Here is a 20,019-nt window from a genome sequence, read left to right as displayed (position 1 = left end):
CACCTAATACATGTTTTCTCGGTTTATCGCTGTATTTGATGTTAGATGGACTAATATTATTCCATAAAGGTGATTTTAGTCACATAAGATGTTTCTAGGATGACTTTTTAAATGCAGAATATTTGGCGGCACATGTCATTTTGGGCAATCCTTACTTAAAGTATTTTTTCAGCTATAGTCAAAATGCAGCAATATTAGAGTAAAATAAATGCTTACTTGCTAATAAATTACTAGCACCATACCTGTTCAGGCTGTACAGGGTCCACTCCCACCTCCCTGATGAGGTAGTACACCATGGAACTGTGTGAGTTGATTACATACTATAGTGATACAATACATACAATGATGTTATATGGATCAGTCATATATGTGGTTAGACTGGATTCACACCTTAGTTATTAGCTGTAACATGTTATAGGGCATATTACTGCGTGCTACATAAATATTATATTTTGAACATACCTTATATAACAATTTTAAACAGGCTTTAAGCAGGCTTTAAACAGGCTGTAGGACCAGGTGTCCTACAGACCTTCATCACTTGTGCTGTAAAACCTTAATTAGAAAATGGTATGCATAATATGCCTGATCTTTGGAGGATAATGAGGTCTTTAAAATCCACTAAGAGACCTGCTAGCAGGTTCTTAAAATGGTTAGAAACCTGCTAGCAGAAAAGACCTCAAGCATCATAAATCTCACTTTTGATCATTGATTTGCAATGCTCCCTCCAAGCACATTCAGGCTGATAGACTGCAGTGGGCGACCAGTCACCCAGGCCAACATGTAGTTAACCACTCTATTCATTTTATAGGCATACTTAAAGGAATTCGATTATGGGAGGTACAATCTAACATTGTACGTACAAATACCACAGAAAATTCTCTAGAGTGTTTTAAGGCTGTTTTCGTCTTATGGATGGACTTTACTAAGACATAGATGGGTAAACTTCCTTGTAGAATTGTTATTTTGCACTGCATGTAATGTGGGCGTGTCCATTATCGAAACCTCGTTCAAAACTGTGCCTGTTCTTCGTGCTACTGTGGCACCACTGAAAGCACAACTTGTGACAACTCGTTCCCATTGTAAAAATCCACACAAGCTGCTTCTTCGACACGCGTGTTCTTTACACTGCTGTGACACCATAGGCACTGGCTACTGCTAACCTGGCTCAACATTATTATCGATCACTGCCATTTCCCAGCTGTGCTACATCCGAGTCTAACTTGTGAAAGGAAGTGGTGCGAGCTTCGATTTTTTCAACACTTCGACAAAAGTATGTTTAGTATTCCGTGATTATTTTAACAATATGTGACGATTTCAGTACAACGTATAACCCAATCCCACAATGACTCCACCTATATGCCCATATAAAACACATACATTTTCTAAGTCAGTTAGAGACCACACCCTCAGATTTTCATGGATTTTAAAAACCTTGCTTCACTCGGTTTTGAAGATCCTCATGCTAGGTCTCTAACCTACACTAAATAAGAAATTATGTACTTTTCTCATTATAAATTATATAGTAATGCATTATTATTTAGAAGCCCAAAAGTAATTATTATTACTTAAATCCTAGTGCGTGAAAGTGTCAAAATGCTGTGCTGAAAACTGACACAATACAAAATTATAATAGGACAACATCAAGTCAGCTTGTCATAATAATCAGTGAGTTACTACAATAATCACAACCTCACTACCGTATTTCCTTGAAATAACACCACACTTTCTCCATGCAGGTAACCATGGTGACTATTCAAAGGCAGCTATTTGAGGGCAGTGCTCAGACCTTGCTGACTGCGGTGTCAATTAAATACATTACACAGCTGTGATAATAAAATTGTTAACATATATTGCATAATGTTAATAAGCCACAATGCACTTCATGAGTCTACAGTAGCTATATATTTCACGAGTTAGCTAGCTGACAAATAATTATTGAGATTAAAACTTACTGGAGGCTGGAGTTAATACTTGGCACCATACATACTATTTTTTCACCACTCTACCATCCATGTGCAAAGGTTGGGTGGCTCTAATTAAAGCCCAATAGTTCCAATTAGCTGCAACATCTATTGGAGGGTGCAGTGTCAATTACGCTCACATCAGTCCAGCTGTTGCTATGGCTATAATTCAAGTTGTGGCAATATTTTGAGGAAAATATGGAACTTAACTTCAACTGTGTATTTGAAAACTGGGTAGTTCCCCCAAGGGTTAGGATAACTGAAGTGCTCTAAGAAATCATTATTATTATTATTATGGAAGCCATACTAATTAGTGATGCACCGATACCACTTTTTCACTACCGATCCGATACATTTGAGGCCGGAAATGGCCGATACCGATACTTTGCCCCACAGGCATTTCTCAGAAGCAACAGCTAGTGATTTACCTTACTAAACTCATTTGCTAATCTCATTAACTGCAATTTACTGGTTTTGTGGCTATCAATAGACTCTTTCCAAAAGTACGTCATTGCTATGGCAACACCTTTCCACCATTTTGAATGGGGCCACGGTAAATAATCTCGATTGCGCTCCATTGAAATCTGGTGTTAGCAGCAGCTTGAACAGAGCCGTATTGTTGAGGAACAACCCATCAATACCTTTGGGATGGCAGAATTAGTGTTTCTGGTTAAAGGCAGCTGGTTATCATGGCTGAACAAGGCATGAGACATCGACAGCAGTCAACAACAGTAATTGCTTTGTCAGAGGTGTTGTCAGCCCATACAATCAAGTTTGCATGATCAGCTGCCACTACAGTCACTATTATCAGTACAAGAGTCAGTGAGGAGTATAAATGGTTAATATAATTCACTTGGGTCTTCAGCTTATACTGTTTCAGCTAGTTATTGATATACAAGTAGCTACCATAGCATAGATAGTCTATGGTATACTATCTATGACCATAGTAATGTGGCTATTGAACATATAGTCAAAATGCAAAATTTTAATTCACACTCATTTCAGAAGTATTATAAGGGGTGCACAACAACAGTTTCAGAATCAACAAACTTTGGTTTCTTATTATACAGTACTTTTAACAATTGTTTGTTTTTATCTGCTTTACCAGTTAGGCACTGGAGGCAAAGCCTGTACAAGGTGTTTACCATGAGACAGGGAACCTAGACGAAAATTGTTGACTAATGTGAAACGGGACAAATACATAGAAGGGGTTTTAAAAAATCTATCCCTAGCCTGACTTTGATCTGCAGGCCACTCGGATACTGGCCAAGCGCCACACTCCACTGGACAATTGTTGAAGCGGAAGTACAACCTATTACAATGGTACCAATCAACTAAAAAATGTTTGCCAGTACTCCCATTTGTATATACACACATTTAAACTCTCAACAAATTAGGATACCCCTCTACTAAGGATACCTTTCCATGGTCCCATTTGTATTCTATTCAGTTCATCCCAAGGTGTTCGAGCGATCACACCTAGTGCTTCATATGAAAAGAATTGCGGCCAATGAGATCCAAGTATTTTCACTGTATAGTACAACATTCACATGTGACTGCTAGATACATGTCCGATTAAAATGTGTGCTATACAACTATCAAATACTACACTTTACAAATCTGCTATAAGTATATAATGCTGGTCATACTGACTCATGCAAGCTCCCTGATTATCAACAGTAAGTCATATTATCAAAGAATATAATACCAGTGGAGTGTTTTCTCATCAAAATGTTTTTAAGGTCTATATGGTACTGTATCAAGGATGACATCACTGGATATCTCTTTGGATTAAACTTAACACCGAGTAAGATAATTATATGGTTAGAATTTGTGCAATGCAGGTATCCATTCTGAGAGAGAAAAGATATCTAAACTGTTCAGTCTAATCGGACTTTATGTCTGTAGCACTAGTAACTGAGTCTAGTTAGTCAGCCACCACTGTACTGGAAGATACATACTAACGTATGAAACTTTCACAAACATACATTACTGTATGTATAACGATGTCACATAAGGTGATCATGCCACATTATATAAGCTACGTACATGGAAAAGTGATTACCAGTTCTGTATGTGTTCTTACAAATGCACAGTTAACCACTGCACACTAGTTACAATGCCTTAGTTACTTAACAAGCCATATTATCTGAAATGATGTACCCACTATACTGTTTTCTGAGGCAGCAGTTTCACCTCATTGTCTTTGTCTCAGAAATTCAGTTTACAGCACAACTCAGCATCTGTCTTATCAGGAGCTCCAGACTTTGTGAGCTCCCGGTCTCCGTCCCTATCCTTTAATAGTAAGATCAGATGGGTTGCACTGAATTGATCTGCCAGATTGAAACTTCACAAAATGTAGTATCTACGGTCTGTACATTCCACTCCTTGTCCTTACTCACAATGATTGTCACGAGTAACAATTTATGCTCACAACAAAGCCATGGAGAGTGGAAATTTGACTGAAATTATACTTGCAAGGATCCGAGAATCATGGCCATCGTCTTAAATTTCGTCAGAAGCATCTGTGGTTTCCTTTTCCTACTTCTTTTCTTTAAAATACACGAAACAACTTCACTGCAAAGACTGAATACGCCGGAGAATACGCCATGCGCATGGCATAGTAGCCCCATTCAAAATGGCGGCCGAAAAGTGGGCGTGGTTTTGGAAAGAGTCTATTACGCGAAGATAATAGTTTATGGTTTCAATCAATCTTATTTCGTGGCTTACTTCATGATCAGTTTCCACTGTAATAATGCTAGTAGCTGGCTTCTTTTAAGGAATTCATGGCTTATATCAGCTTTTGCTCAACTCCGTTCAATGCGCTATGTATGCCGCCATCTTGATAAGTAATTAAATGACGTCATTTAAGTATCGGTTGGTATCAGGCATTTATAGCTTTACCGATACAAGCCCGATACCGCCAAAATAGGGCCAATACCGATACTAGTATTGGTATCGGTGCATCAATTATATATACTAACTCACATAATCCTTTATATTCACACTAGCTCCATGATCCACTAGTAGAACTGTCACATCAGTGTGGTTATTACCAACAGCCATGTGTAGTGGTGTGTACTTGCCCCCCTGTGTGATACAAGTGATATTACATGGTTTTACCAATACATACACAAACAACACATAATCACTGGTGGGATTGTGATTTTTGATATACTTATCACTAACACACAAGTCAGTTACATGACTTCAATAGATATTAAGAGGAGACCAATTGAATGTACACTGACACGAAGGTGATCATCATGACATCTTGACCTAGTGACACATAGTAAACAACCTTTATAACTGAAAGTCTACTGAACTCATATTGGTGTAATTGTCAATGTACAGTCTAATATTTTGTTGCTGTTGTTATGGAGATGGTCAGGCCAGCTGGGCTGTGAACATTTATTTGATCAATACCACATGACCACAGACTTATTGTGTGAGGAAAAAAATAATGAAGACATAATTGTGCACTATCTGTGCTACTTTGGGGGACCCCTTGCCTGATATGTATGCCCTTGGGCACTTGGGCATACATATCAGGCAAAGCCCTCATGCCCATGTTACACTTATTACATGTTTTCGTGTGCACCATGCCACGTCCAGGATAAAACAGATTGCACCATAAGTAAACTAGCTCTATGGAGTAGTGCTGCGCTTGTACTCTGACGTGGAAGAACAGCTATGCTGAATGTCATGAGTTTAAACAAAAAATCAAATCAGCATTATTTAGTAAACAACAGTATCCGTTTTCCTAATTTCTTTACACTGCAATATCATGAATTTTATAAAACAGTCCTTCAAAGCTTCACTATTTGACTTTTGTATTATATATGGAAAGTGTTCATACAAAAGGATATGGACTGGTGTACAATAGTATACTGCAATATGCTTTCTGTCTTCAGCTAGAAATTGTACTTTTGTATCTGGATCTAGTAGTAGAGGTCTCAAATGGCATCTAACTAAGGCACACCGAGAATACAGTTATACCACAAATACATCAAGTAACGATGCCTCTGAAATATCAAAACCACTTAGCACTACTATGGAGTGTAAGGCATCTTTGTAAACAGTTAGTTGGGATTCCATTGTTTGTTCAGATTTTTTAAATGAAATTTACACTTTGCCATGTAATAACTTCATTCGTTGTGATTAATATTACGCACACAGTCGAGTTCTTTATTTTATAGCGAGTATTTAGATGTACAGTTACTGTATAGCATGGTTAATGTGATGCAACTTGGCCAGTAGTGCTGTACACCGGTGTCCAATTAACCAGTTATTAACCAGTGTTGTCTAGGTCAGCCAATAAGTTATAGTTATATCCCGGTACGAGGGTGATATCATTGTTATTACACGAGTCCGAGGCGGAGCCGAGGACGAGTGTAATAACAATGATATCATCCGAGTATACGGGATATAACTGTTTTATATCCCAGTGCGCGGGAGTGCACAGAAGTTTACGGATAGTAAATTAAGTTCCGGTTTGAGTTCCTGTCACTGTGCTCAAGATTTCGTCCGAATTGTGTGGAGATTCTACTTCGTAGCCACAAGAGAGACCTTACATACTGCCTACAAACTGTAGCGAAGGGTGGTGTTATGAAGCAGCGGTTCCAGGTACGATTCGCCTTCGTCAGAAATTGGTATAGTGTTGTCGTGTGGTGTGCAAGAGAAAAATAAAGACCAACAAGTGGCTACCATAGTCCAAGATAGAACGATGAAGCTAGAGGAAGTTAGTTCTTCATCATAGTGACCGTTGGGAGTGATTGTTGGAGCGAAAATCGTCACGTACTATTCTTGACATTTGTTAAACTATCGTATTGGTAACTTGTAGTGTTATTGTGTAAAGGATTAACAGTTTTCTTGTAAGATTTAGGTAGTTTTAAGTGCTGTATTGGTGTATTTTGTATCAATATTTCCTTATTTGGCTCTTTGTTCCATCGGTAAACAATGCCATTCGCAGTTATTATGATGTCACGAAAGAGACTGAGTGGCTCCGCAACAGGGTGATAAGTTAGTTATCACTGGGTGATAACTAATATATCGTACAGTAGCAGCGCCGCTCTGTCTAGCTGTATGGTAGTTATAACCCAGCGCGGCGCTTTGATACTCCCACGCACTGGGGTTTAACCAGTGTTGTCTAGGTCAGCCAATAACCAGTGAAGAAACCTTTAAACTGGTTATTGCCCACCCACTTGGTAAACCATAAATTACCCTTGCTGACAAGTGTTAACATCATAACATAACCTCAAAGAATGTGATTGTAATAACTGTTACTGCTAGACAAGATGTTGATGGTCACTTTGGTACCACCCTAAACCTTCCAGCAGGCTTGTTGACTCACATTATGTCTGCCAATATACAAACAAACCAATTAACCAGTTATTGCCAATTATTGGTAGGCAATTAACCAGTGACAAAAAATTTGTAGGTGTACAGCACTATTGGCCAGTAGTTGCCAGGAATTCAGCTGTCAATGGGATATTATTAATAATTATCCCATTGACAGCTTAATTTAGTAATTAATTAATGACATCATAAACATGTGTCATGTTATGTTAGCTAACAGTCAAAAAGCCAATAAGATATAAACATATTTTTATCATTTCTTTGCATTGTAAAGTGAAATTTATATGCAAAAAATTACTCAAAACATTTTACATAATGTCCACCACTAGATCTCTGCAGAAATCAATTTAAAGCCACCACAATGTATCATGCCCCATATATCAACTGTTACCAAGAGTTGATCAAGAGACACACAGTAATGTGTTATGCGACCCAAGAAGCCTGCACGCCCACACTGTTAGTATGACAGGAAGAAAGAAAATGCGATTTTCACATATTCATAGCTCTGTGCTGCCTTTACAAAACAAAACAATTTTTGCAGTGGACATACCTGCTAACGTCAGTACTTCACATACCCAATTTCAGCAAAATCGCTTCAAGCATTCCCGAGATATGAGACTTCAAAAATTACCTTAGTTTCTAGGGTTTTTTCTTTTTTTCTTCTTTTCACACACTTACAAAAGCTGCTGCAAAACACGAATGTGACACCCAATTGCCTTGAACTTTGGCACACAGTAGGACGGTATACAGGCGTATCTTGGTATCAAGTTTGGCTGGAATATAATAAGCAATCAAGGAGTTATTGGCAATTATTCACAAAAAATAACATTAATTAATATGTTGTCATGCCTTCAGGGTAAACCGTGTATGGGAAGAAGCTGAAAATTTATACGTAGACAGGTTAACTGTTGCATAGATTATCTATGACTATTGAACCTCAAACCTTTTGTGGTTTGAAAGAAATCGAGGTAAAGACCATGAAGACACAGCGAAAAAACCAACAGCATGTAACAATTACGTGACTGAGATTCGCTAATAAAAAACTATTACTTGCCATGCCTACTAGACAAACTGCTCAGGGGAATGATTTGAAAATCGGTGTTTAGATGGATTAATCATCTTAGAATGGCCTTTCAATGGTTTAGAAGGATCAGATTTAAAACCACAAAGTTATAACACGAAATCCAACTCCATGTAGCAAGTGCGAGATTGATATACTCTAATAGAGCAGTCAGCTAAGAAGTAAATTACGTACTCTACTAAAACATTCAACTATGACTTGTAGAGAATTTACTCTGTTATAAGTTACCATGTATATTCTTTAACTGCAAATAATCACAATACAGCCACCATGTAGAGAGTTCAGTTACAATAGAAGTCTCACCCTGTAGAGAGATCAGATAGAAACAAGTCACCCTGTAGAAAGATCAATTATAAACAAGTCACTCTGTAGAGTTCAACTAGAAACAAGTCACCCTGCGGAGAGATCAGCTAGAAACAAGTCATCCTGTAGAGAGTTCAGCTAAAAACAAATCGCCCTGTAGAGACAAGCTAGAAACAAAACACCCTGTAAGAGAGTTCAGCTAGAAACAAGTCACCCTGTAGATAGGTCAGCTACAAACAAGTCATCCTGTAGAGAGTTTAGCTAGAAACAAATCACCCTGTAGAAAGAACAACTAGAACAAGTTAGAGTTCATCTAAAAACAAGTCACCCTGTAGACAGTTCAGCTAAAAACAAGTCACCCTGCAGAGAGTTCAGCTACAAACAAATCACCCAGTAGAGAGATCAGCTAAAAACAGGTCACACTGTACATACATTTGATTATTGTGTCATTAAGACAATGCCAGATATATAGCTTTAGCTACGATAATGTCATGCAGCAGATTTCATAACTGGGAAATGATAACATGACACAAATCTCCCAATCATTTTGTTTGCTGATCTGTGGCTAAAGTGTATATGTATATCCAGGCTTTTTAAGGCTGCACCATTTTTTCATAGCTTGGCTGCTTTTGTGTGGGTTTTACTTCTTGTATTTCATTGAACTACTTCATTAGGCCCCAAAACCAGCCTAAAACTGACATTACAATCTGTTTTTGCTCACATTTCATTTCTTCTTTTCTTACAGACACAATGATCAGTGGTATAGCCAGCTGGAAGGTGATGGGGTGGCAGGCATAGCTACCATGCACCACCCCCCCACTCCCAAAAAACACACCAACATACGGTGTTGCATTAACTCTAATCATAACTATATACGTAGCTACTTCATTATAAAGTACTATCTATGTCACCACTGTAGATCGATCCTAATCTCACGTGCCTCAACTGTACTCCAACACATTCGTCCACCACGCAAGTAGAACTTATGTTAGACACAGCACTCCTAACCACACTGATTTCTGACCACTCCAGATTGTCAGTTAACTCCTTCACTCTAGTCTCAAGTTTATATTATCTCCTCTAGATATTATAGCAGACCTTGTTTCAATCTTACAGGAGTTGGCTGTATGTCAAAGTAGGGGTAAATAAATCTCAGGGTTGCTTTGGTGTTATGGCATGTGACAACGAAACTCACTTCCACAGAGTATGTAAACATAAAGCATGATCAACGAAAGCTGTTACATTAAACTTTCAACAATTCATCATCTAGTAGTGCAGTCATCAGTGTCATCTCAAGCCTCAATTGCAGGTCACCTGCCTTTGTTTAAAACTTTGAAATGCACTATCTCATGAGTAAACTGGTCTAAATATAGAACAATAATTAGTGTGTGTACCTAATATTTTCATTATGTGTTGTCTATTGGACTATTGCAAATCATCAATCTTCACGCATGGACGATTCTTTCTTTAACCACTATCATTGAAGAAAAATGTGTAGAAAGTTCCACGCGAGGTGCCTGGCTATAGCCATTATTGTAAGCAATGGCTAATTGGTGAATTTCCGATGGGGAACCTACACCACTGACAATGATGATTAATGAAGATAGACTTATAAATGTATTGCATGCTTTATTTGGTAATATTATTGGTAATACTCTAATAGAGAGCACAATTTGAGGACCTCTAATAGAACATACATAGAATGTTCTAGAGCAATCTAGAACTTCCATTGGTAGAGCTTTACTTCATAATACTCTAATAGAGTGCACATTTTTGAGGATTTCTAATAGAACATACAAAGAACTTCCACAGTAGATCTATTGCTTGTTCTAGAACAGTCTAGTATTTCTACTGGTAGATCTATGAAATTATTTATAAGCAGATTTAAACTGAATTTTCATTTATAAAGCAGAAATTAAGTGAGGTGATCAGCCAAGAGTGGTTAAAGATGCAGGTGTTAGAGTATTTTGATCCTGTAATTTTACACTTGTTTGGCTTTTGTTTTATAACTTTGTAGTAACTCTACTGCTTTTCAAACCATCAAAAGGCACTGCTAAGATGATCAGCCTATGTGTACACAAATTTTCAAGTCTCGGTTTACCCTGTAGTCATGACAGAAGTTTGACCTTTTTTTATGTGAATGTTGTAACCCATATGCGTATTTATCCCATATATCCCATACACGTATTGGTCACTAGCTTAAATCAATCCATTAGTTAAATCTTCATCCAAGATGATAAAAAAAAATTTTGAATCTTGTAGTTAACCAGCTATCTAGCTAGCTACAGAGCTGACAGTTTCAGTGGTGGATCTAGATGGGTTTCTTTGGTTTCGACAGATTTCAAACTTAGCTGAGTAGCTATAGCAATTCTAGTAGAGAACTATGTTCACAGTTTATCACGAAAAAACTACTATACTATACAGTATTTCAAAGCTATATGTACATTTAACTAGCATCCATTATAGCTACTAAACCCCCAACAACACTTTACTTTTGATTTTATAAAAAATGATCGAGATTTTCTAATACAACAGTCACACTAATAAAGCAGTCAGGCTACAGCTTAGTACAACTCTCACCCTACAGTTAGTTTATTTCTAACTAAATTTATATAATGTTGTTGATCTATCCCCAGGGATTAGAAAAAGTAGGAGCGGGCCAAAAATAAAGGAGTGGAGCAATGTGAAGTTTCAGACATAAAGGGCAGGTCTAGAGGGAAGGCCCCCAAGAAAATTTTCAGGTTTTGAGGTAAGATTTTAGAGTACTCTTACTGCATTGGTAAAGGCATTTTAAATAGCTACTTAAAATCTTAAAAGATTCACAATTTGACTGTTCTATTAGGGTAGTTGACCGCTCTATTAGAGTGTCTCAATTGACTACTGCAAATCAATATAATGCTTGACCAGTTTCTGGAAACCTCAGAACTTTCCCAGAGCCAGGTCAGTAGCTACTTTAGCTAATACTGTATGCATGTGCCATCTTTAAATCATATGCGGCTGGGGATGCAGCCCATCAAGCCCAGGTAAAATAGAGGGGAAAGCTGTCCCATACGCATGTGGGCTGCCCATACGCGTATGGGGTCTCACATGCGTATGGGATATGAGACAAGTGATCTGCCCATATGCGTATGGAGGGAAAAATACACATATGGTTCATAACATGAATAAGTGCTCATAACTTCTTGGGCATTCATCAGATTCATTGCAAACTTGGTAGGTGAATTCACCTTTATATGCTCTTCATTTGTGCCAAAGATCGAGGCAATCAAGTTATACACTTGCATTTTAGCAAAGTGTGCAAAAATAAACCAAAGTCCTTGTAACCCCCCTATGGCTTAAGAAAAAATGAAGTAATTAAATTGAAGCTTTGAACGCCCATATCTCACAAATGGCTGGTACGAATTTAATCAAATTTACTGTGTGGCCTACCCTACCTGGTGGACAGCTAAAATGCAAAAATGGTGTGCTTTGGAGAAGGGGCCTGGAGCTATGCACGCGTGAAAATGCTGTTTTCTTTCTTCCTGTCAACATACTCACAGTGTGGCGTGCTGGAATTCTTGGCTGCACAACATACTACCATGTGTCTTGATATGTGGGACCCTTATCTTGTCAAAGACATCGATGTCTGCAAAGAAGGGAAGTATGATGGGTCACATCGAATTATGACTGGTGAAGTGGAATAAGCATTTCATCTACTTTGGAAAATCTTCAGTGGCAATCACTTTTACAAAGGAGACGGACATCAAGGCTGAAAAATATTTTATAAGGCATTTCATCATACATCAGAATTAAAAATTCCGGATTATTATAATCAAGAAACTTTAGTACAATCAACCAGATCTTATCATCCCTTACATTTCTCAACACCATTTTATAAACACCAATTCATGTAAATTTAGCTACTTCCTTAGAACCATTGAAGATCATTATTTAATTGAGTTAGAATCAGTTGATATATTTGTAGTTAATGTAATTGCATGCATGTAATTGAAGTAGTTAGCTAATCATAATGTACATGTATATTTGATTGGGGCTGGTCCCCCTGGACACATCAGTAATTACTGGCTGTCCAGTACAATAAAAATAAAATAAAGATATTCACCTGACCCTTAAAATAAAAAGCCTTATAAATAGGCTGATGGTGCTACATCTGTTACTTGATGATTTAATATAGTCACTCCTTAGGCTCGTTCCGATGCTGTTAGCATCTATCCAGTAAAGCAGAAATTAAGTGAGGTAAACATCCACGACAACAGGGGCTCAGTGGTTAAGTGAACCCTGGTAGCTAAGTTTTTCCAATATTCTTGTTACCTGTTCTATTACAGTACCTTGACCCATTTAGCAGTATTGTACAACTCTGTAGCTATTACTCCTTTGTTTTTCAAACCATCAAAAGGCACTGCTTTGATTATTGGTCTATGTGCACACCAATTTTCAGGATATTCGCATACATGATTCACCCTGTAGCCATGACAAAAGTTCAATATTTTTACATGAATAAATGTTCATAGCACTGTGGATACTTATCAAATTCATAGCAAACTCAGTACATTAATTCGCCTACACTTTATCTGTACTAAAGTTCAAGGTAATTGAGTTACATGTTGGCATTTTATAACATTTTTTTGCAAAGTGTTTAAAAAGAAAATCTTAGCCCCATAGGAAAAACCAAAAATTTTGGCTGCCCATATTTGAATGTAGAGGTGTACCGATGTACCGATATCCAATTAATCTGTACCTAAAAGAGCCAATACCAATTATACCGACCCGATTATTGTACATTCTGTAAAATTTAAATCAAATAGAACTACAGGTGTAGCTACTGCATGATGCATATTATTCTAGAAAACAGAGTGATGTAATTATAAGGTACAGCAATACCTGGTTACCTATGGTGGTGTTGCCTCTAATACACAACCCAGACAATTAGGCACCACAAGTATTTAAATACATGCTCCCTTGTCCGGATTACTCCGTGTTTTGATTAGTTTTCAAGATGGCTACTACGTATACACAGATTATGCTTTCTTGTGATGCAGTTCTTTATTCTTAAAGTGTAATGGCTACCATTTTCAGAAGATCTGGGTAAGAATATTCTAACACAAATACTAGTACTTACACAGGTAGTCATATGGCTTCTCGTAACTTAGCGTTTTTATGAAACAGTATAGAGAGACTTTCTATTTGCTTGTAGTGAGCAAAAGGCTTTTCATTTCTTTGCTGGTACTCATATTATTTTTCCATGCAAACTATCAGTAGCAATATCAGTTCTCAGGGCATTTGTGCCGATTACTGATATGGTAGAAATTGCCATATCGGCATCTGATCCGATCACCAATTCGATTATCGGTACATTTCTCTTTGAATGGCTGGAGCAAATTTGCTGTGTGGCCTACCCTACCTGGTGGACAGCTATAATGCAAAAATGGAGGAGCAATGCATGCATGAAAATTGTTTTCCTACCAATATATGCAGGTGTGGTGTGCCAGCTTTCTTGGCTGCACGACATACCGTGTGTCTTGATATAACTCATGTAGAAGGGTGTATTGGTTAGTCTGTTTCTCTTAGTGATGACAATAAGTGACCACAATATCATTAAGAATTGTTCATATGCATGCCTGGCAACCAGATCTCTAAACTACAAACATGGTTTCATGAGTTTGGTAAAGTCCAGCCCATTAGTGGATATGGCTATTCTGAGTTTCATGTGCACCAGACAGCAATGATGGATTGGAACACTTTTTTCTAATGCCAAACAAGGGAAATTTATGTGATACTAGTGACAGTAACAGTATGGTATAACAGGGAAGCCATAAAACATAACGACTACTTACCGTAGTAACAGCATCCACCTCAGCTCCCCATTTGAGGAGAGCTGAGGCCACATTGCAGTGACCATCCCTGGCTGCTACATGTAGTCCAGTCCACCCACACTGTAGGAAGACACAACTACACTGATACTGCTCACTTAACAACATTCTAGTGGCTGGAATTAATAACAGCAAAACACTATACCATCTATCCCTTAGTGACAGGTTGTCATAGTAATTAACTGTGTATGACTACCCAAAAATGTCTCTGGGAAGGAGCAACATTTTAGCTAATGTATTCAGTCACAACCAACACTTTCTCATTATTTGTAGTATACCATATAAGGAGATGTACGTAGTTGATTAAACTAAGTACACCATGATAAGAATATCAGTACTACTCACATGTCATACACATTTCATGTAACTATAGCAACAAATTGTGTTTGGTAACATTAACATGAAGAGTAAATAAAATTGTTAGTTGTCTGAACTAGAATAGGGAATTCCCCACTATAGCCATAGTGTTATGGTGTGTTACTGACAGAAAAATCGCACAAAGTGTACTTCATCAACTATACTTCACACGTACTCACCTCAAGATCACCAGTAACATCCACTCCACTGGTGTACAGTTGTGTAATGGTGGTGAGGTCACCAATACTAGCCGCTGTTTTTAACTTCTTCTTCTCTTCCTACAATAAGTGAAAAGTGCACCATTGCAAGATTGGCATTGAGTTTGAGGGCAATGATTTATAACAGAATAACACTTGTACTGATCTCTACTAGTACCTTGTTAATTGATGCTAAATTTTGATGAGCTCACCTGATTACATGGTATCAGTATCACTACTGCAAATTTGAATAATATGATACCATCTAAGTTCAAAGGGGAAAGTGTGTTTTATATTCCATAAGCATTGGTACCTGCTCTACATGCAGGACCATGTCCACACCAACTAAAAGTCATACCATGTATTCACACAGCATGTATGGTGATATATATATATATATATATATATATATATATATATATATATATCACTTTTAAGCCTGAAAGCAATATGAAATGCTGTGACCAGAGCAGCACTATATCTAAGCAAAGACAACTATAGTAATGTGTATACATGTATATTTACCACACAGGTGTGTACATGTAACTGTCTTAATATGCAGGCAATACCTGTAACTAGGGCTGAGCGATATTATCGTTTTAGCGATATTTTGAAAGTATCGATATCGTGATATTTTGTTATTAACTATCGTGATACCATGCCTATACATTATTGTCATTAAAAATCCATTTGTTATGCAGCACTAGACTAAGAATCTTTATAAGTCATAACTTGGTTACCCCTGCAGATAGGTGTGAACACCATGACATAACCTCAAAGCATGTGTTATAATAATTGTTACTGTATACAAGGATGACAGCGGCTAGTTTGATGCTACCTTTTAATTAAAGACATCCTGCAGGAATACTGAGCAATACACTATGTAGCACCAGCTATGATTGACTTATTTGTAAGTATCGTAAACTATTCAGTATCGTGAATAGTGGCTTTAGTATCGATCGTGATACTAAAATGTCAGTATCGCTAAGCCCTACCTGTAACATCATTTCACAATAACATTGGTACCTGCCCTACAGTGCAGAACTTGCCATATTATGTTACACATTAAGTTTAAAATTACCCTTTGTGTACCATCTCCACATAACTGTATAAATTTAATGTAATGGGAACCAAGCATTAAACTTCAGTACCATTTATGTGTGTAGCTATGTAGCATGCATGGTGATGTCACAATAAACATGAGGCTGCATCCTGCAAGTACACCAGGGCCAGAGGAAGCAACTCTAAAGTGATCAGGTCAAGTGGTATAGGCACTATGAAATGCTGAGCACTTGTTGTGTGAATGCTAGGGGGTCTGGGGGCATGCTCCCCCAGGAAATTTTTCAAAATTGCATGTGCATGAGCCTAATATTTGAAACTGATAGCTGTATAACTAATTTTAATGTGAAGTCACAACTCAGTGAATAGCTAGCTAGGTACTAAACTATATTATACTAATATTACCCTATCATGCTATGCTGCAGTGCTCAAATATTCATCCAATTATGTATGCTGATAATCAGTAAGTACCTGAGTGTTCTATTAGGGTGACTGTTCTATTAGAGTGTTTCAATCTTTCCTGACTGATTGTATTTAACAGCATTGATGTAAATGTTCTACTGGCATTATATCACAAAGCTTTAGGCATCTATATCGTTCCCAAAAACACGCCAGCATAATCGGCCAGCAACTCGGATATATAAAATTAATGCTGAAAAAGTGGTCAGGCTATGGCCTAACTGGCCGGACCGCTTTCTCTGGCCCTGTACACTGAAATGATGTAAGCACAATGATGCACGCAGGTAAGCTTAGTAGTAGTATTACTACACGGGTGATGATGTAATTGATAATAGTAGTATGTCATACATGTAATAATAGCATTTCGGATTCTACGTGGCATTAGGCTGACAGCAAAAAGAAATATAACATAGCATCAGTATATATATATACCTACCCTACAGTAATGGTCTTTCAAGTAAAATTGTGACTCCCACCTGTACAAAGTTGTGTAATTTACTGTAAGCACACCTACACTCCAGCAGTACTACATCCTGCACCTATCATATTAAGCCTGCCCTATACGTGCAGGATTTCAATGACTGACAATGGTAAAGATACTCATTCTAAACAATGAAACAGTATCTACTCTTAGATACAGTATAGTCTCATGTAGCTATAGCTCACCAATATTATCCTTATTTCCATACATAACAAAGTATTTATACTGAGAGTGAAAATAAAATGGTACACATCCAGAAAAAAATGTTGCACAAATAAGGTTCAGAGAAAAATGTTACATGAAAAGTTTTTAATTATAGAAAAAGAGATTGCTATCTGCACTACATGCAGGACCACGTCCACACTAACTAAAGTCATAAGCATGAGATATCAGCATCATGCATTCACACAGAAAAATGTTACATGAAAAGTTCTACAAAAAAAGATGGCACTAAAAAGGTTGCTAAAGCAAAATCAAGTTATCACGTGGAATTGAACTCAGACAATGGGATAATAAGGCATATAGCGCATGTGCCTTCACCACCTGATTAAACCTCTACCATTAATGGAAATGCATTTAAAATCGTATTATGAAGGCATGTATAGGTTGACTGGTATAGGTGTTTACTTGCACTTTGCATATGGTTTTCAAGTGAATTTTTTCTATACCCTTACACTAATCGCATTGTAAATGACGAACAACCACAGTTAGAAGCTTGGCCTTTAACTAGTACATATTGTACTTTGCGTGGGAGGATCAAAATGCTGATGCGTACTGTATTTTCTAATTATCCACTATACAAGGAGTAAGCAAATGAACAAAAGTCATCTACGAAAGATGACTACCCATATTCATCTTTCAACATGATACACACCCCTCTAAAATTCAGTAATTCCAAAAGTGGAAAATCCAATTTAGATCATCAAAATTTCTGGTAGATTATGTCAATTAACTTCATCTTTCCTAGGTTACTACTCCTCGGTACTGTATGAATCATACAGTACAGTTACAAGGGTGTGGCACGTAGATACACGCTGTAGGTAGATCTGCAACCACAGACAAAGTCTTGACCTGCCGAAATTTCGCTTTGGCCTGTGACTAAGAGCCTTTTTCAATCTTTGACCAGTGACTTAGGCCACTTCAACTAAATCTTTTGTTTCTCGGACTGGAACTAGTTGAAAAGTGGGTCGGTAGGTAGGTATAAATAAAATAATAATAATAGGTGGTAATAATTTTTTTAAACTGGAGTTATGGCAACGCATTGTAACTATGGTGTTCGATAACAAACTATTAGTTATAGTTAGTACACCAAACATCCATCCATAGTCTGCTTTTACAACTCTTCCTGTAATAACCAAGCTCACCCCACACATAGCAGATATGGATGGCCAACAATACATCGATGCCACTAACTCACGTGATTGAACATGTGATCTTTAAAAATGAACAAAAAACATTTCATTTACAAATTTTATGGGTCGGTCGGATCCAAGAAACAAGAAATTTAGTTAAAGTGGCCTTAGCAACAATATTTCAGTACCTTTCGATTGTGGGCTGGAAATTTTTATCCTTGACCATTGACTTGGCACAAATTTGGTGGCCTTGACCTTTGCCTTAGACAGTGGTTGTAGGTCTACCTACAGTTAGTGCCTGTGTCAGTGTCGCCCCCTTGAGTTATGCTACTGATAGATTGATTGTGTACTGGGATAGGCAGCTTAAGGGGATGTCACTCAGGCTTTTGCTGTAGGTCGATCTGCGACCGCGGTCAAACTCAACGGTCAAGGCCACAAAATAACTCTTACAGTGGGTCAAGGGTCAAGATGAGACGGAAAGTTCAAAACCCACAATCGAAATCTATACGTAGCTATCTATTATCAAGTTTACAGAATTTATATGTAACTTACGAGAAGTATCTCTAAAAAGATGTTTCAAAGTTCCAACAGGCATTTCGCCATGATTGTAATGATTTTTATTTCCCAGCTGTTGTTAGAAAATATTATACTAACGCAGGTGCATATTGGAAAATAGAGAAATAAGCAGAGGTCAAAAGTTCGACAAGAAACGCTCAAGTCACAGATCAAAGATGCAAGTCAAGGATCAAGGTGAAATTTTCATAGGTCAAGACTTTGATCGCGGTCACAGATCTACCTGCAGCGTGTTCCGACATGACACCTTAAGTTAATGTTATTCCAGGGGGCTGAAGCATCACATCTCCTGAAAAATTTACGCATACATACTTGATGTAACAGCAAAATGACATATAAACATAAACAACCTGGTAGAGAACGTATTTTAATATGATAGTCTGATCCCCGAAAATTGAAACGGTTCAGATATTCGAGATCAACCAAACAGGCTTGTAAACATTTGTTACAACAACTTCCAGTTTCTTTATGGACGAACAATGCCCGTATGATTTTACGGTACTGGGCTTTGCAGTGTGAGGACTCTAATTTTCCTTTCCCCAAACCCCTGTTGTAATTAATTGTGTTTGTAGTTTAGTTGTAGAGTAATTTGTATTGTAACTGTATTATTTTTAAAAAAGTTAATAGAGGAAAAAAAAGATTCGAGATGAGCACTCCCGAGCAAGACGACCAGAAGGTACATGCTTGTGTGTACGAAAAACACAGGGGTGTCTCGAGGCACTAGCTACTCGGCTTCGCTTCGTGCCTCTAGACACACCACCTAGTGTCTCCGGGCAAGGAAGACCGATCGCTCGGGGGTTAAATATATAAATCAATCAATCTCGCGCTGCATTTCTGTACACACGCGAGACTGTCTTTAACTAACATATAGGTGCTCACTTCAGTAGGTGACCTCCCTGATGATCTAGTTGTCCTTCCTGCTGCCATGTGTGGACACGTGATCAATTATTATGTAGAGGCGCTTA

The 20,019-nt window shown here is 37.7% G+C and overlaps 1 protein-coding gene across 2 annotated transcripts in view; it reads right to left on the bottom strand.

The window, feature by feature from the left end:
- The window catches only part of LOC136242200 (ankyrin repeat, SAM and basic leucine zipper domain-containing protein 1-like), a 46,768-nt gene extending 26,749 nt beyond the window's left edge, over positions 1 to 20,019 (bottom strand). For both annotated transcript variants that reach the window (XR_010694501.1, XM_066033625.1), the window contains exons 1-5: positions 19,934 to 20,019; positions 15,113 to 15,211; positions 14,541 to 14,639; positions 4,953 to 5,054; positions 243 to 320 (exon numbers count right to left, since the gene is read on the bottom strand). Coding sequence is in view for 1 of the 2 variants with exons in the window: in XM_066033625.1 (XP_065889697.1) it covers positions 243 to 320; positions 4,953 to 5,054; positions 14,541 to 14,639; positions 15,113 to 15,211; positions 19,934 to 19,981 (426 nt within the window). In the remaining variant the exon portion in view is untranslated. The remainder of the gene's footprint in view (positions 1 to 242; positions 321 to 4,952; positions 5,055 to 14,540; positions 14,640 to 15,112; positions 15,212 to 19,933) is intronic.

The sequence above is a fragment of the Dysidea avara genome, chromosome 13 (assembly GCF_963678975.1).
Source record: "Dysidea avara chromosome 13, odDysAvar1.4, whole genome shotgun sequence".
NCBI lineage: Eukaryota > Metazoa > Porifera > Demospongiae > Dictyoceratida > Dysideidae > Dysidea > Dysidea avara.
Note: the sequence above shows the minus strand (reverse complement) of the source record. Positions and strands in the feature narration are given on the sequence as shown.